Here is an 18,118-nt window from a genome sequence, read left to right on the forward strand (position 1 = left end):
GATGCCCATTACAAACAATTCACAGGGTCAGCGCTGCCTAGCATCTGGTAGGCACCCCCTCTTGTGGGGAAGACCCTCCTTTTAGGTCCACTTTTCTACCTTTGATTAATGAACCCCCAATCCCTTTCTCGCCTCAGGGTGCTCTTATATTGAAAAGCTCAGGTTAAACAGGTGGGATGAAAGATGGTCTTTGGCCTTTCTTCCCTGTAACTCCACTCCCTCCCACAGGTTAGCATTCCATCCGTGGGGTCCATGTGCCCGCCCCAGGCCNGAGCAGAGGTGGGTTCCGCCATGACTGAGAAAACTGAGATGGTGTGTGCCTCCAGCCCAGCACCTGCCCCTCCCTCTAAGTCGGCCTCACCTGGGCCCCTTTCTGCAGAGGAGGTGGACCACCGAAACACGTGCACCCCCTGGTTGCCTCCTGGCGTGCCAGTGATAAACCTGGGACACACCAGGCCCACAGGGGCAGCCATGCCCACCACAGAGCTCAGGGCCTTTCGGCCCTCCTTGCTGCAGCTAACTGCTTTGGGAAGAGCTCCACCTACCCTGGCTGTACATTACCACCCTCACCCCTTCCTCAACAGGTCAGTGGGCAGCTGGGACTATGGGCAGTTCTTAGGTTTGGGGGCCAGGGTCTTTGCCTACCAAGTGTTCATGACCCATAACCCCTTACAGTGTCTACATTGGGCCAGCAGGACCCTTCAGCATCTTCCCTAANAGCCGGCTGAAGCGCAGACCAAGCCATAGTGAGCTGGACTTGGCTGANGGTGAGTNTGTGTCTCGGTGTGTGCTTGTGGGGNGCCTGCAGCTCCTGTCTGATTGGCCTGTACTCTGCCACAGGAAGAAGCATTTTGGGAGGTTCACACACACCCCAACACAGGACAACTCACACAAGAGATAGCTAATGCAAGCCCACAGTACTGAGCCTAGCTTGGGGGGCTTACCCCTGTACTCCAGACTGACACAGGAGAACCAGTTCAGAAGCCAACCTGGGCTAGGTGAGTCCCCAACAAGCAAGCATTATAGCCAGAGACATGGCCACAGTAGGATATGGCAGCCACAAGATGACACTCCCCGACCCTTGAAAACAGTCATGAGAGACAGCCTTGGATTAGGATCACACAGAGCTATGAGACCACAGTCAACCTCAGAGCCCCAGCCACACATATAACAGCCACAACCACATCGCATGATCCCACACAACCACAGCCATCAGATAGGCCACCAGTCACCCTCAGGCCCACAGCCGGCAAGAACAGGACCTCTGAGAACCCAGAAATACACGTGCTAGGAATGAAACCACAGCATGGACCTCTCAAGGGATCACATCGTTGTCATCAAGGCTTAGTCAGACTCAGCAGTTCCAATGTCTACACAGTCCACAGTCTGGGTTCAAACACCACGTGGGTGCTGGTGGTGTTCAGTGAGGACAGCAGTGGGAGGCCTCTGTCTTCTACGCTGACTCTACTCCTTGGGTCCTCAGGGCACCAACCCCAGAAGGTGGCTCGGCGAGTGTTCACCAACAGCCGAGAACGCTGGCGGCAGCAGCACGTTAACGGCGCCTTCGCAGAGCTCAGGAAGCTGCTGCCCACCCACCCGCCCGACCGGAAGCTGAGCAAGAACGAGGTGCTGCGCCTGGCCATGAAGTATATCGGCTTCCTGGTGCGGCTGCTGCGAGACCAAGCGGCTGTGCTGACCTCTGGCCCCAGCGCTCCCGGGTCCCGCAAGCCACCTGCGCGCCGGGGCGTGGAGGGCAGCGCACGCTGCGGGGCCGGACACAGAATAGAGGCTGCACGCTCGCAGCCCGTGCTTCCTGGGGACTGCGATGGCGGCCCCAATGGGTCAATGCGACCCATTAAGTTGGAGCAGACGGCCCTGAGTCCTGAGGTGCGGTGACCCAAGGCAGCGGCGTCTCACCTGCTGCTCAGTGAACTCCCTGTAAAAGGATCTCAGGTCGCCCAGATGAGGAAACGCCCTGTAGTTCTGGAAGGGTGACCGGCGACGCCAGGGATCCCCCAGACTCTTAAGAAAAATTTCCCACAGGCTACTTGCAGTGGCTTTGCCAGTGTCCTCTTGCCAGGGCCCAGGCCAGAGAATCAACAAGGCCAAGTAGCCATGGGATCCCAGAGGTCCTGAGGGAGGTAGGGAAGGATCTGGAAGCCTCCGCACTTCTCATCGACGCCCCCTGCTGGAGGCGGAAAGACCCTAGACAAGTGTGTCGTGGGACCTACCCCATGAAGCCCAACTGGTTGCGCTTGATCCATGATCCTGTTAACCGCGACAACGAAGACTCAGGCACTCTTGCATTTGTTTTTCTTTATTTCTTTATTTCACATACACATTAGCCATTCAATGGAGAAGCCGAAGAGAGTCAGGCAAAGATGGTATAACAGAAGCGCAGTGACGGGGGTGGGGCGGGGCGGGGCGGGCGGAGAGGGGACAGACGGGCTGGCTGCCTACTTGCATTCCGCTAGGACACTGAAAACCCAGAAAACAAAACAGACAGTAAACTACCCTTGTTTCTTATGTATCTCAGTGCAGAGACGGGGGAGGGGAATTGGAGGGCAGAGAAGGGAGACCAGGCTGAAAGAGGAGCAGAGGGAAGGGACGCTAAGGGGGAAGCACACCAAATCCATTAGTACTATATATATAGAGATACTCGTATATACTGCGTTTCTTAGCCTAAGAAGAAACTTGTTTGACGGGACGGGCGGCCTTTGCGGTCCGCGATGCTGGTGCTGATGGGGCGCACGGATCTCCCAAGAGGGGCCAAAGCGGGGGCTGGCCCCAGCTGGCTTGCGCAGGGGGGAACGCCCCGAGGGTGGATGGGGTGGGAGGGAGCAGAGGTGGGGCTGGGGTGCCCCTAGGGTTCTCGATTGGGGGACAAAGTTCTCATAACTTTATTGCTCCTTTTTTTTTTCTCTCGTGGGGGGTCCGTTCAGCACGGTCGGGTTGGGGAAACGGTGGGTCGTCTGAGCCACCCGGCCCCTCTGGGACCCAGAGCGCGGCGTCCGCTCCGCCAGCACGGGGGTGAGAACAAGGCACTAGGTCGGCCGGCCAGCGCGGGGGCGGGTGTGTAAGGCAGTCGACAGGGCTGGTTGCGGGGTAGGGTGGGGGTATGTGCCGGGCTGTGTGCGTGCGTGCGTGCGGGCGCGGGCCTGGGCAAATCGACCTGTCAGCGTGGCTGGACCTGTCCTGGAGCATCGAACCTCCCGGAGGGAGGGGGAAGAGTGGTGTTGCGCGGGAAGGGGTCAGGGAGGAAACTACCAACTTGCTGAGCGCGCTCCTGATTAATGCTGGTGAGGGTCAAGTTGGCGTCTGGCTCAAAGAAGGGCGCTCGGAGTGGGGAGGGAGGGAAAGGGGACGTTTGTTCGTTGGCATTGACCTCTGCAGGGGAGGGGGCCGGGGACCCCCGCCGCGCCCCAGTGCCCGGAGGGGGAGGGGGCGAGGAAGGGGGGGCGCCTGGGGAGACCCGCGGCCAGAGCAGCCCAGCCGCGGGGCGCACGCCGCTGTCCCGTTCCGTTAAACTCAACAAAGAAGGGATATGCGTGTTCCTAACAAGTGCAGAGTATTTAATTGATTCATAAACGTATGTATAATAGTTTGTGGGTTTTTAAAAACGTACTTTATAATGTAATAAGCACCAGGGTTTTTATGTTTAATTATCTTAAAAATAATTTTCTCTCGTCCTTTTCCTTTTGATCTTGTGTTGGTTTTTTTTTTTTTTTAATGTCGAGGTGTTTTTAAACGTTTTCTTCAGCCCTCCCACCGAAACCGAACGACGAAACAAATGAAAACCCCAGATTATCCTCGTCAACGCAGGAAAAAGGCAAAAAACCAACCAACCAAACCAATCAACAAAAACCCAGAAAACTATCAAAAAGGAAAAAAAAAAAAGAAAAAAGAAAACACTCAGCTTTCATCCCCGCTAAGGGCAGGGCAGGCCCAGTTCTTTTAGCGTCCCCAGAGCCGCGAGGACATTACAACAAAAATAGAATTTTTTTTCTTAATCTCTTAACATACAAAGATAGGAAAACTCTCTGATGCATTGCACTTGGTTCAATGAAAAAAAAAAAAGGTTAATTTCCCCTATTTTTTTTTTTTTGTGGGTTGTTTCCTCTCCTAAACACGTCCCCACATCTGTCGCCCTCATCGTCCCTGCCTGCCCCTCACACCACCACTTGGGAAAGGAGCACCACCCCACCCCAGTCCTCCAGAGGGTACCTCGCCCGGGCACCTTGGGCCCCGGCCCAGCTAGCTGGCCTGCAGCTTCTGACCTCGCCCGGGGCGTGTGCCCCGCAATCTCAGCGCCCACAGCCCGACTGTCCTCGACCGACCGAAGAGGCGCACGCGGCCGGGCAGGGACCCTCTTTTGCTAGCTCTTAGCTCTGACCCTGTTTAGCCAACCGAACTGAAAAATCATTGCACTTTGACCGCGCGTCACGCCCGGCCCGCCCGGCCCCCCACCCTGGGGCTCCCTCCCCTCGCACAGGGAGGCCCTCCCCGCGGGATGTCCATCCGGCCTGGCCCTCGACGGCCGCAGGGGAGGGCTTCGCTCAACTTCCACACAGAGCGCCGGGACAGCCGCCTCGCAGCCCCGAGCTCCCTGCTAGCGGCCATTCGCCTGCTCAGGGCCGCAGCCTCACCAACTAGATTCTCAATAAATAAAGCCCACAACCCACCCCCACGTGGTGCAATGTTGGACCGACTTTCGGAAGATCCTGACCTGTGCTTTGTGTTTTCATACCGGAGAGAGGCGCATGACCTTGAGAACGGGCCTGGGAGGGGAGATGCTGGGAAGGAGGACTAAGGCACAGAAAGACAAGCCAGAGGGGCCCAGTCACCCTGCAGGGGGGGCTGGCGTGCTCGCGTTCCCCTCCCTCCCAGGGGGCTTCTCAAGACCCTCTGGACAAGCCTCCGTCATCCCTTACAGGAGGAGGGGGCTGGGAGGAGAGCTGCTTCCTGTGGTGTGTTACGAAATTGTTCCCAAGTTGCTCAAACAGAGGAGTTCCCAACTGCAAACAGCGAAAGACCCAAACAATGACTGCCCCACCCCTAAATAAAGAGGAAAGACATTACAGCTAAAATCTAGGGAGAAGTGGCCACGGGGCATGGTGGGAAGAGAAGGGGACCAGAAAGCTCCAGAACACTCTTTTAAAAGGATGACATCCCCCCACCCTCCACAGGAGCTCAGAGTCTCGAGAGCAGGACGCCTACCTAGCGCAGGTGGAGGCTGCCTTGTCCTCCTCGCTCAGCTCCGGGGCCCTTTCTGCTCCACTCTCAGCCGGCCCCTGGAGGGCTGTGTGCAGCAAGGGCAGGGGCAGGGCAGAGGGGCGGAGCGAGGGCACCTGCATGCAGGGCTGGGGTGCGGGGCGACCTGGGGCCGACTCCCTTCACTAGGGGCGTGGCAGAGGGCAGCAGCCCTTGCGGCCTGCGGGCGTGGAAGAAGGTGCCTACGCTGGGCTGGGCATCCAGTCCAGAGCATTCTGACTTTCCTGTGTGCTGTACAGAGAGTGTCCAGCCCGAGAACTGCCAGGGCGGTTCAAAATGGGGTGGCAGAAGACCCTCTATTCTGGACTCAGGCTGAATTCAGCTAGCTCTAAGAAGCATCCCTTACCCACCCGGGAACGCCCTAGCCTGGTCCAGAGCAGCGGGGGCCAGAAGCCTGAGCAGAGGCTCCCAGGAAGGGCAAGGGAGAGAGGGAGAGGGAGGAGAGACGAAGTCCAGAGGGGAGCTCGAATGTCTACTATTGTTACAAGCTGTTCCTCTGGGCTCCTAGGGAAGCTTAAGTCCAGCGGAGGGTGGGGTCCCCAGGAACTGCCGGGGGTGGCCGGCCAGTGAGCTGGCTGCTCCTTCCTGGGAAGGCCTGGCTGAGTAGGAGGAAGGCAGTCTTGTTGCATCCTTTCTTTCTGTTTGTCCTCTGCTTAGCAGAGTCCGCTTAGCATGCTTCTTTCTGCTTGGCTGCTGGTGTACAGCTCCGCTGAGACCCCTTTCCGAGGGCTCCCAGAACTGGGCGGCTTTGGAACACAGGGGTACCAGGGCTGGAGGAGGGAAGGGCTGAGTGGCTGACGACGTCTAAGTTTTGCTTTTCGGTGGGGCTGGGCTGGGGGATATTTCCATGCCTCAAAATTTCTTCTCCCCCATTTTGAGGAACCTCTTTTTTTTTTTCTTTTTAAAATTTAGTTGTTTCTTTGTTGATCTTAATCAGAGGAACCAGGACTGTAATGGGATTAGAAAAAAAAATCGACCGTGAGAACAGTTGGGGTCCCAACTCTCATCTTGCCCCCCCCCCCATGATCCCCAACCTCTACAGTGAGCTCGGGAGGAGGGGCCAGGGTGCTGAGCATCAGACCCTAATGCAGGAAGCCAAATCATTCTCTCCACCCTCTGAGGGAATCCCCCCCAGACCCCAGTGCAAGAGTCCAGCTGGCCTTCCCGTGGGCACGGTGCCCAGCGGGTGGGACCCCCATGGCTGGCACTGGCACAGACCTGGGATCTGGCCATGTTTGCAATTGTTTAGGTTTTTGTGTGGGACCTGGAAGGTGGGGAGGGTGCCAGGCTGGGGCTTTTGTATCCACAGGGGTTGGGGGAGTAGGGTGGGGGTGGCCCAGCTTGAGTTCTTGCTGAGTTTTCTTTCTATCCCTTTGGATTAAAAGCAGAAATTCACGTCTGCACATCCCAGCCAACATCCCGTCCCTCAGGCTGAAATACTTGGGGGCAGGGAACCACATGGCTTCAGCTCTACTAGGGCCAGGACTGGGGGAGGGGGTCAGAGCCCACCTACCCTGACTGGTCGTGGACCTTTAGGACACCAGACTGGGAAAGGAGCTTGAAGCACCCTATGGTGGATATTGCTTCCCCAGGGAAGCCAGCAGGGGGCGCTGCTTTCCCGTATATAGGGCCCTGCTGGCAGTGAACACACAGTATACACAGGGTGGACCCCTGGGGCTGGCTGCTTGGCAACGCCCTCTATCAAAGGCTTGAGTCTGGTTTCCAGTCCAAAAGTGAGTGGAGGGCTCTTCTCAAGACCTGTTCCCTGCTTGGGTATACCTGGCAGTACCATCCCAGCATCCGTGATATTGCAACTAGGGATATCATTTTGGAGCTCTTATCTCATGGACTTGGGTCTACAGTAACAGACAGACAGACAGACATACACACACACACACACACACACACACACACACAAACACACACAAGATATACACTCTACACACCAGATGATTCCTCATTCCACCCTTGTCCCAAGCCCACACTGATGCCAGGCACACACAGAATGTGTGATCTTGACCTGCTTATAGACACAGTCCTCAGGCAACAGAACTCAAATGCAGGGAGTGGGTAAGAGCCTGTGATCCTATTTGCTGTATGGGCACCAACTATGAGCAGGCTGGATGCGAATGTCTGTGCTCTGCCTAGGTAGGGTCCAGTCTGTTAAATTGGGGTGAAGGTGCCAGGTTCCTGGAGTGGCCAACTTTTCAAAAGAAGCCAGAGATCCAGGCAGAATTTCATGTGAAAATTTACAATGTTTAAAATACTGCTGGAGCCAGCCATGGTAGTACATGACTTTAATCCCAGTAGGTGGATCTCTCAATAGTTGGAGGCCAGCCTGGTGTACATAGTGAGTTCCAGGACAGCCAGGGTTACATTGAGACACCCTGTCTCAAAAATAAACACACTATTAGAAGCCAAAATTGGTGGCTTGTTTTTGTAATCTCAGAATTTAGAAGTGACTGAGGCAAGAAGGTTGTGTGTAATTTGAGTACAGGATTTCACAGTGAGTCCTAGGCCAGCCTGGGCTACAGAGTCAGGCGCCGCATTGAAATTCAGAGAAACAAAAAATACTATTGGCTCTAGGTGTGATGGAACTTGCTAGTAATTCCAACACACAGGAGGATGCACAAAGGGATCAAGTTTGAGGTCAGTCTATTACATCCTGGCTCAAAAACAAAATAAAAATAAAAACCCCACCACTATTGCGGCTAAGAGCATGGCCTTGTCTAGCATATCTGAGGCCCTGGGTTCCAACTCTTATTTAAAAAAGAAAAAAAAAAAAGCCAGGCGGTGGTGGCGCACGCCTTTAATCCCAGCACTTGGGAGGCAGAGGCTGGTGGATTTCTGAGTTCAAGGCCAGCCTAGTCTACAGACTGAGTTCCAGGACAGCCAGGGCTATACAGAGAAACCCTGTCTTGAAAAAACCAAAAAGAACCAAACCAAACCAAATTAAAAACCAAATCAAAAAAGGAAAAACATTACTATTCCAATATTGATCAGCTCATGCGGGACTCTGCCCCTCAGGCTCTGGTTTGGGATTGCATTAAGTGCCCATGTGAAACAGGGTCATTAAACACAAGAATTAGCGATGGATTTGGAGAGGCAGTATCTTGTTCCTTTAGTCCCAGCCATGTAAGGACCTGAGCTCAATTCCTAAGCCTAAAGGTGGAAAGAGAGAAGTGACTGAAAAGAAATGTCTTCTGATCCCCACATGCGTGCGTTCAGTGGTGCACACATCCACATCTGGGCATCACACACACTCGGGAACACACACAAATAAAGCAAAATAAAGTTCCATCTTCAAAGAGCCTCTAGAATCTTCTGTGGCAGTGATATCTGAGATGTGCTGCCTGAGGCAGTCACTAATAGTGTCATGGTTTATGAGCATGGACGCTTGAACTGCGACTTGTGGAGTCAGGTGTGGAGATGAGCCTGGTCCCTCAGGAATGTCAGGTGAGCGCTCTACTACTGAGCTGTCTCTCCAGCCAGTTTTTCTCTAATTTCAATGTACACTGCTACATATGGCCAGCGGTGAGGAGACAGGTGCAATGGATGGACACCCAGAAATGTGGGTATGGGGTGCAACAGCAAAGGGTGCTGCCTATCAGTGATGCCTGCTGGGTACCTGCACGATGTGCAAAGGAGGCCCGCCTCCCTCTGTGGGTTCTCAGGCAGCTGCCCAGAGCCCACTTGTCCACTCACTAAGAGCCAGGTAAGGACCTGGGAAGCTGAAGTGGAAACTCAGGACTGAGCTTCCGCACAGAACAAGGAGGCCAGTCGGCAGAGCTCTGGGCTTCTAGCTCTGGGCTTCGCTGGGACCTAAGGGTTAGCTAGCGTGGACTCCTATGTCATTGCTCCAGGCCACGGGAGCCACCCTTCCTCTACTTCCCTAACAGACAGACACAGGCTGGTGGAGGTCACCCAGGACACGGAGGGTGGGGAGGGGGGCATACCAAGGTCTGAGCTGGCTCCTGTACTATACAGCTTTATAGTCTCAAGAGTGGGATGGGGACTTAGGGCTTGCACCCAGGCCTGGGGAGCAGGGGTCTGTTGTCAAGGCCAGTCCAACTTTCTCTGCTTACCCTCTCCCTGACTTCCAAGCTGGGCCCAAAATTGATTAAGACTAAGTTAAAAAGAACTGTTTAGAGAATGATAAAATTGCCAAAATTTTCTTTTCTTCCCTCATTCTATTGTCCTGTCTCCATCTGGTGCTCCAAGGATCAGCTAAAGTCATTGGTTACTGTGGAAACCACTCCTGATTGCCCCCCTACTGCCTTCTGCCTGCCCCCAGGCCCAAGGGCTCCTGCTCTGGAGTGTCTAACTTTCATTTCCCCATGATCCCCAGACACACCTGACCAGTCAGTCAAGGGCCCTGGATCAGTGAGGACTTATTTCCCCACCTTCGATATAAGGCAGTGGGGGGGGGGGAGACAAATTGTTTCCCAAACTTGCCTCAAACTCTGACTTGGCCTCAAAACATCCAAGTCAAGCAAGCAGAGAAAGTGAAGGAGGGAAAACCGAGGGAGTGGGGAGACAGAAAAGTGGGGGTGGGGTGGGAGCAGGGGTCCCAGCAGCAGCGAGCAAGCTCACTGGCTCAGGGGAGAGGGAGGGAGCAATGGAGCCCGGCTAGGCTTGCTCCCTCGCTCGCTTGCTAGCTCATGGTGCCAGCCCAGTGCTGGGAGGGGAGGCCCCTGCTGTCCCTTCCTCTGGCACCCCCTCCCACCTTCTGCCAGCAGGGCTTTCTCGGCCTCCCTGGCACAGAGCAGAGTGGGCTGGCTCCAGACCCTGCTCAGAGCCATTGTTTTTCTTCTCAACACCCCCAAGTTCAAGTTCATCTGGGTGTTACATCATGTCTGGTTGCTCCTGGAAACCAGACGGGTCAGACGTGACTCTGGGGAAAGGGGGTGGGAGGCTGGAGGGGGTTGAAGTTCCCTTCTCCTCCCTCCTCACCACTAGGGAGCTCTGAAGTTTGACTAAGTTGTGTGTGTGTGTGTGTGTGTGTGTGTGTGTGCGCGCGCGCGCGCGTGCGTGCGTGCGTGCGTGTGTGTGTGTGTGTGTGTGTGTGTGTGTGTGTGTTAAAGGAAAAGAAAGAAAGAAAAAGAAAAGACCCTCCAAGCACACACACAAAACTTCCAGCCACCAAACTTTCTCTAGCCTGGGGCCTCGGCAGAGGCGGGGCAGGAGGCAGCAGAGGTGGCCTGGAGGCTCTGAGCAGGGGTGGATTTCCCAGGGCCAAGGAAGCCAGCAAGGAAGTGTTTTTATAAAATTTACAAAAAGAAGAACATTGGTGTGTCCTTTTTGAAAGCCCTGGCCTTCTAAAGTTGGCCCTGGCCTGTTCCTGAGGTGGGTCCTCCCTGTGTTCCAAGTGTCCTGGATTCTTGCCCGCTCTTCTCATCCTTTCTAGATACAAGAGATGTCCATGTGTGCACATGTACTTTCTCAAGGCAGTCTGGGGATCTCATGCTGGAGGGCAAGTTCGGCTTCTCTTCTTCTGAGAAGTAGGGGTGGTATCATCAGGGACTGCGGGCTCCAGCATCCTGACCTTCCTCCTAATGGGGCTTATGGTGACTTAGGAGAGAGGTCTCCAGGGCTGTAGCCAGCTCTTCCTTGTTGCCAATCTGAGGGCATGCAGCCCATCAGACCTACTTTGTCCCTCCTCCACCTTCATCTACCCCACCCAGTGCTGGGCAAACAGGGAGGGCCAGGGTTAGGCAGGACAGGAAGAGGTTCAGGAGACAGTTAGTACTTCATTCTTTCATCTTTGCCCCATCAGGATGGCCCAGAGGCCTCTGGCCTTGGGCTGCCTTTCCCAGGTCCAGGGCTGTTAGAGCTAATTATCCAATTAGCTGATTAGCCAGGGAGCCTGAGGCTGCCTAGGGAGGCTGCTCAGCTGGGCAGAAGCCTGGGTGTGCAGTTCCCAAGAATCAGCCTTCCCCAAGACTGGGTGCACACTCCCCTCCTGCACACCTCTGTGTGCACCCAGGCATCTCCTACCTGAGACTGCTGTGGGATGTTCAGAAAGTTGCCGTCCCGGGATCCGATGCTGACAAACCGGTTGGCAGAGGAGGCGCCTGTCGTTGTGAATGCTGTGGGGAGCAGGGGAGCGGAGAGAGGGAGAGACCAGGTCAGGCTATGGGACCCACCTGGGCACTGCCTCTCTGGGCGGCTGAGAAAGGGAGAGACTGGGTTAGAGTGCTGCAGGGTAGACTGGCAGCAGGAAGGAAGAGTGAGGGGCTGCAGCTAGGGAGGCCAGGCTCCAAGCCCTTCCTTTCCATGACCAGGAGCACACACACACATACCCTCCTGTCTCAGCCTGTCAAGGCTGGGGTGAGGAAGGGCCCTTGAGGCTGCAGCTGAAGCCCCTTGGGTCTAGTTCTGTCCTCTACTGAAACAATGGCTGGCACCAGGTTTACCAGTGGAGTCCCTAGCTTTTCTGCTTGTAGAAGGGCAGTGCAAAGGTGGAAGCCGGGCAGCCTGGAGCAGCCTGGCTTGGCTGGGCAATGGCCCTCTCAAACAGGCCACCTCTCCAGCCCCACAGCCTCACAGGGGCTGTACCACTTACCACCTTGGGCAGTCCCATCGGTTGGCAAGTGGCTCAGGAACTCACAGGGGTCCAGTGGCGGGCCGAGCCAGCAGGAGTGGTCACAAAAGAACCTGTGGCCTGGCTGCCTGGCTCGTGCTGTGGCAGAGAAGCTGAGGCACAGGCCACTGTCTTCCCATCAATGAGCTAGTGTGCTAGGCCAGGTGACAGAGAAAGAGGCCACAGACAGAGCCCCAAAGCTCAGCCACCTGGGGGTGGGGGGCAGCTGTCCAGTGCCCCAGGGGAAAAATGAACCCAACACCCCTGATCTCTTCTGGGGTACTCAGCTGAACCTGACAGGTGGGAAACAGTCCCTAGAGGAAAATGGAGTGTCACAGTTTGCCTGGGAAGCCACCCCTGTCTATACCAGACACATCCAGGACAATGCTCACCAGTTTCTGTCTGCCTCTGTCCAGAAGTGTGCCCCAGCCTGGCTCCCTCCCCCAGTCTGCCCACCTCCAGTGACTGTGATCATGTCTAATGGCATATGCAAATGAGAAGATGGCATGGAGAGAGCAGGGAGGGGGAAAGAACTCAAACCACGGGAGGGAGAGAAGGACAGAGAGCGCCAACGGACAGGAGTGTTGACATGGGCCACCCTCCCACCCACTTCTGCACAGTTCCAGCTCAGCTCTGCCCACCCCTGTCCCAGCCCAAGACAGTGCGCCGCCTGCCTTTCACCTCTCCTGTCCTTTACGTCGGGTCTAGCTGGGTCTAGCTCTCCACTTAGATTTTTCTTCTCTTCCCTTTGGCAACATTTGTCATTGGATTTAAAAGGGGGGGGTGGAAGAAGGAAGGGGGAAGGAGTGGGGGAAGGGGGAGGGAAGGAGGGAGGGAGAAAAAGAAGCCAGGACCCAGTGCCCACCCCTTCTCCTTGGAACTTACAACCTGGGAAAGGAACTGAGGGGAGAGAAGGGAAGGTATGGGAGGATGGGAAGAGGGGAGAAAGGGGGAAAAAGAAGAAGAAGGAGAAGAAGAAGAAGAAGAAGAAGAAGAAGAAGAAGAAGAAGAAGAAGAAGAAGAAGAAGAAGAAGAAGAAGAAGAAGAAGAAGAAGAAGANAAGAAGAAGAAGAAGAAGAAGAAGAAGAAGAAGAAGAAGAAGAAGAAGAAGAAGAAGAAGAAGAAGAAGAAGAAGAAGAAGAAGAAGAAACAACCAAATGGGAGACGGAGGGAAGAAGGCATTGGAAGCAGGCCTTCTGCATCTTCAGAGGCCCAAAGGACCAGATGGAGGTGAGGGGGCAAGGCAAAAAGAAGATGGCAGTGGCATCACCTTGTGGTCACATTTAATTTGTTTTGGTGTGTGTAAGGGAACAACAAAACAACAACAACAAAAAATTGAAAAACAAAACCAAAAAATCAAAAACAAAAACAAAAACAAAAACAAAAGCAGCAATCAGGCATGAAGATGGCATGACTGTGCCTCCCGCCCCCCTACCCGCACCAGCACCCCCGGCCCAGTGCCCCACTGCACTCTCCCTCCCGCCCCCCAGGGGGGCCTGGGCCAGGGTCTGGCTGGGAGCAGTGGGCAGGGCTCATGGGGTGCTGGCTGGAGTAACTGAGGCCCCGAGGCTGTGGCCAGGGCTCAACCCTGCTCTTCCGCTGGGAGCTCTGAGGCAGTCTGGGTAGGGGCTTTGTTGGGAGGGGGCGCTCCTCTCTTTGCAGTGGAGACTGCATAGATGGGCCAGGGATGCTGGGCGCTGTGGTATCGGTTTCATCGTCCACTTACAAGGTGATGGAGGAGTCAAGGCGGCGCCGTCTGGGGCCGTGCTGGTGGTTTTGGAATCAGGCATAGGAAGGGGCACAGGTCTGGCCACTGGAGGCGGCGGCGGTAGCAAAAATGACCCCGGGACTTTGCCCTGGCCGCTACCGTTGGGCTGCGAACAACATAAATAGAGTGACGCATGAAGGCACATCACACACAGACACACGCTCGCTCCCCTGCGCGGCCGGCCGCTTGCTCCTGAGAGCAGGCGCTCCCGATGGAAGATGCAGGAGTGGGAGGGAGGGTCCTTTCCTCTAGGCACAGGATGGAGGAGGGTGTAAGGCCTCTATTTGGTCTCTTGGGTGTTTCTCTCTGTCTCTTTCTTTCTTTCTTTCTTTCTTTCTTTCTTTCTTTCTTTCTTTCTTTCTTTCTTTCTTTCTTTCTTTCTTTCTTTCTTTTCCTCTTATGGAGTAGAGGAGGAAAGAAGGGGGTGTCCGGCGGGTGATTCCTCATTTCTTTCTTTTTGTTCAGGATCTTACTGTGCAGCTCTGGCTGGCTTCAAACTCACCATGTAGACCAGGCTGGCCTCAAAATTCACAGAGATCTACCTGCCTCCGGCTCCCAAGGGCTGGGTTTAAAGGCGTATGCCACCACACATAGCTGGTTAGTCATTTTTTAAGCAAGATGTTCTAGGCACAGAAATGAACCAGCTAGCAATGCATACCACTGCACCTAGAACAGCCACGCTCACAGAAGGAAAGAGAAGCCAGTTCACTTCCACGGTCTCAAAGGCACATTCCCTCCATGGGCCTAACTGGGGCTGGCTGACTAGCCAAGACTCACAGGCTTGCCAACATCCACCCCAGTGGGCAGCGTGGCTCAGGAGGCCGTAAGCATGAGAAGCTCACCCACCATTCTATCTGCAGCGGATCCTGTTCTCAGCCTGTGAACAGTGGGACGCTGGCCTTTTCTTTCTTTCTTTTTTTTTTTTAAAAGATTTTATTTATTTATTGTATGTAAGTACACTGTAGCTGTCTTCAGATCTCATTACGGGTGGTTGTGAGCCACCATGTGGTTGCTGGGATTTGAACTCAGGACCTCCGGAAGAGCGGTCAGTGCTCTTAACCACTGAGCCATCTCACCAGCCCACGCTGGCCTTTTCTATAAAGATCAGCCAGCGAGGAAAATATGCCACCGGTGGCTCCAACTTCTGTGAGGTTCTTCAAGAGCAAGTCCCTGGATAACGCATGCCCTCGGGAGCCAGGGACATTCTGCCACCAAGATCCATTCCTTGTCCTTTTGTGCCCTCTTTGGCCTCAAACTTTGGTTTCTCCTCCAGGCCTCATGCCTGACCGTGTCTGGGTCAGCGTCAAGGCTTCAGAGAAAGTACGCACCACCACGGGCTCCCCAGCCACTGGCAAGCGCAGTTTCCCTGGAGAGACCTGGACCTTGCCTCATACTGCTCAGGGCAGAGCCCTCAAGGCCACCTGCAGCAAGCAGCTCGGGTGCAGGGAGGCCTGGCCCCAGCTCTTCTTTCTCTATGGAGCAAACTTCAGCCCTTCTGGTCACTCAGGCACAAGTCCCAGGGAGGTCTTCCTCTCTCAACTTGCCCTCAAATTAGTAAACCTCCTGCCTCAATATCCTGGGTGCTCAGATTATAAGGGTGCACCATTATACCTGGCCAGTGCTCCTCCTACAGGAAGACAAACCCCAGGAAAAGCCCCCACCTCCAGGGAGGTGGGATGTCTCCAGCCAGCATTAGTCTGTCCCCACACTCTTGGCTGATAACAATGAGACTTCGGGGGTGGGGTGGGGAGTAGTTGTGGGGGTGAAGGCGTGGGGCCACCTTTGCCTTGCTAGTGAGTGGTGCTCTAGCCCCCCGAGCACCTCATGGCCCAGGCATTTTATTTATGTTGTGCTTGACTTTCTAACTACTCACAAGGGAACAGTTCTCACTCCAAGGCCATTCTGCTCCCCATCCTGGAAGACACTGGCAACATCTAGAGCCATTTTTGAGGCCTAGAAGATACTATTGGCATCAAATGGGTTGCTACAAATCCATATCCTTATAGCTTGTAGGACAGAAGTTCAAGCTCATCCTCTGTGCAAAGCTAACAGTACTGTCTCTAAGAAACTTTGATGCAAAGCAAGCTTTAGTCTACCCATTCTACAGCTGAATCCAGTGAGGTTCTGGGCTGGGAAGCAGTTCATCCTTAGTCACCTGCTACACTGGCCAGGCCCGGAGGCAGAGACGTGTATCTGTCTGATCCCAGAGCCCTTGGCAGCCTAACGGGCCCTCTTTCCCCAAAGCAAAGTAGCTCAGCTCTCTTTCAAATGTCCCACTGTTTTAGAAGTAAGACACACTCTCCCCAGTGGTCACGCAAGGCTCTTACCCCACACTCTGTCTCTTCTCCCAGGTGTTTCCCATGCTGCATTCCTTGGACTTTCTAGAACCCAGGCTGACAGCCCTGCTCACCTCAGAGTGCCCTGCCTGAAGCTCCTTCCTGTACCCGGTAAGGCCTGCTCTGAAAGTATCACACAAGCACCCGAGGACCTGCCAGAGTCTCTAAGTCATACTGGTCCCTCACTGTCCTATTCTTGGAGACTCTTGGCCCTTCATCAGAGTCGTGGGAGCAGCTGACCCCAGACTCCAGCATGCCAGCAGACTCATGTAGCGCTTGGCCCACTCTAGGACACAGGGCTATGCTGTGGGACCACATTGTCCTTTCTGCCATACTTCATCCCCTCCCATCCCCGTGGTTCCAGGGATCAAACTTAGGTCATTAAACTTGTATGGCAAGTGCTTTACTCCTGAGGATAACTGATCCTCTTATCCTCTAGCCTCCACCTCCCAAATGCACTGCCATGCCCAGCTCTTGCTCCACTTGGGTCACACCTGACCCAGACCCCTGGTTATGAGCCTTTATTCCTCATGACCTGCTAGATCTGACACACGATTCCTTCTGTCATTCCCGCACACTCTGAGGATGACAGTTTGGGGCATCTGGCAAAAACAATCAGTGGCTGCCCAGCATCCCTATCTGTGACCTGGCCTGGAGTTTTTTGTGATAGGTACACAACCTTAGAGAGTGGCTCTTTGGTTCTAGGCAGCATCAGGACCAAAGGGCAGGCTTCCCAGCCCTGCAGGGGCATCAGTGAGAGCCAAGCAGCAGCCCCCCCCCCACTGGTGTCTATGGCCCGTCTGGCTCTCATCCCATGCTCCCCCAGACAGGAAATGGAACAGTCCCACAGATCCCAGTCTCGTGGCTTCTCTCTAGGCTCCAAGCCTTTAGGACACAGCATGGAGTTCATCTCCCGCAAGAGTGTCTAAAAGGACAACCCCACTTGACAGGGTTAGTCAGAATCCTCAGACTGGTTTCTAGAAGTAATGTTCACCAGGCCTGGAACATTGGAGTTCTAGGTGAGATATAAGTCAAGGCATTAAAATACCAAGGTCTTTGACTCCGTGTTACCTTAGGAACTGAGTTGGGGCTAAAAGGACTCTACAGCTGGCCCAGCACATGACTTGCCTCATATAGGTGACAGCATTCTGCTTCCCTGAGTCATCATCCCCACTGGGCTCTCACCATCTCTGAAACACCACTACCCAGGACCCTTCCTCCAGCCCTTGGCATCACCTTAGATGCTGTATCCACATGACCTTCTAAACAAGCACCTCAGTCTTGGGCAGAGGGATGAACTATTAGGGTGCCCGAGAGCCTTCCACAATAGTCTGTATTTCCTCACTATGGATATTTTCCTGAAAAGCTGGTCGGTAACCTGGCTTTCCTGAGGTGGTGAGGGAGGTGCTCCTGTAGGCTCTAGGTCAGCGGTTGTTCTGACCAGAAGTCTGGGAGTACGGCCCTGGTAGACGCTTAGGTTCCTAGGCTCCACCGTTGCTGAAACAAGCTAAAGGCTGAGGCCTCTGGGTGACTCTTCACACAGGCCAAGTCTGAAGTCTGCTGCCTCTACAGTGGCCAGGAAGAGCAGCGCAGCCTCTGCTCTCCCAGAAGCCAGCCTCTCCCCCAACATGAGTGCACCTCTTGACTCCCCTCACAAGTCCCATGGTCCCTGCAGCAGGTGTTCTCTCAGTCTCGGGTCACAGAGGAAGTCCGGACAGGATTTCCTACTCCCCAATGTTAGTTACATTCGGCAAGGTGTCTGCTTACATCTCTGTCTGCCGTCTCATGAGGCAGGTGGCTGTCTTGAGAAAATAACTCTTCAGCAAGGTCGAGTGTTCCATGTTACACATGCCAGGTGACAGGAGAGGCTCAGTGCCCAGTCCTCAGGAGGCAGGAGCCAAAAATCATTCTTTCTTCAAGGTCCTCTGGTTAGAGGCTCTTTGCATTGACCTAAAGGTCCTCGGTCCTGCTTCCCTGGACTCTGATCCTGGCTGCCCCTGCAGGTGAGGCAGCACCCCTCCGGAGTCTGCTCTATCTCTGAAGTGTCAACCAGGGGCCAATTCTACCCTCCTACCCCTCTAAGATGGGCAGCTTTTATCCAGAGAGGCGGGAAGGCCGACAGTGTGCTAAGCTGTAGAGTCAGCAAGAGAAACTGTTGTG

General features: G+C 54.6%; 2 protein-coding genes across 9 annotated transcripts in view; one reads left to right on the forward strand and one right to left on the reverse strand.

The window, feature by feature from the left end:
* Window positions 1-169: 169 nt before the first annotated feature.
* Window positions 170-2,306, forward strand: Lyl1 (LYL1 basic helix-loop-helix family member). Its single transcript, XM_021220675.2, has 3 exons — window positions 170-584; window positions 676-767; window positions 1,484-2,306. Exons 1-3 carry the CDS (start codon window positions 253-255, stop codon window positions 1,894-1,896), a joined length of 837 nt encoding a protein of 278 aa, XP_021076334.1. The 5' UTR covers window positions 170-252; the 3' UTR covers window positions 1,897-2,306.
* Window positions 2,307-3,709: 1,403 nt separating this feature from the next.
* Nfix (nuclear factor I X) overlaps window positions 3,710-18,118 on the reverse strand; it is a 94,410-nt gene continuing 80,001 nt past the window's right edge. For 7 of the 8 annotated variants that reach the window (XM_021220674.2, XM_021220672.2, XM_029532761.1 and 4 more), the window contains 2 exons: window positions 11,269-11,360; window positions 3,710-6,219 (listed from right to left, as the gene is read on the reverse strand). In XM_021220674.2, coding sequence (XP_021076333.1) covers window positions 11,289-11,360 — 72 coding nt within the window. In that variant the 3' untranslated portion in view covers window positions 3,710-6,219; window positions 11,269-11,288. Of the gene's footprint in view, window positions 6,220-11,268; window positions 11,361-13,580; window positions 13,729-18,118 lie in introns of all 8 variants that reach the window. The other variant, XM_029532762.1, reaches the window with a different exon arrangement.

The sequence above is a fragment of the Mus pahari genome, chromosome 20 (assembly GCF_900095145.1).
Source record: "Mus pahari chromosome 20, PAHARI_EIJ_v1.1, whole genome shotgun sequence".
NCBI classification, from domain to species: domain Eukaryota; kingdom Metazoa; phylum Chordata; class Mammalia; order Rodentia; family Muridae; genus Mus; species Mus pahari.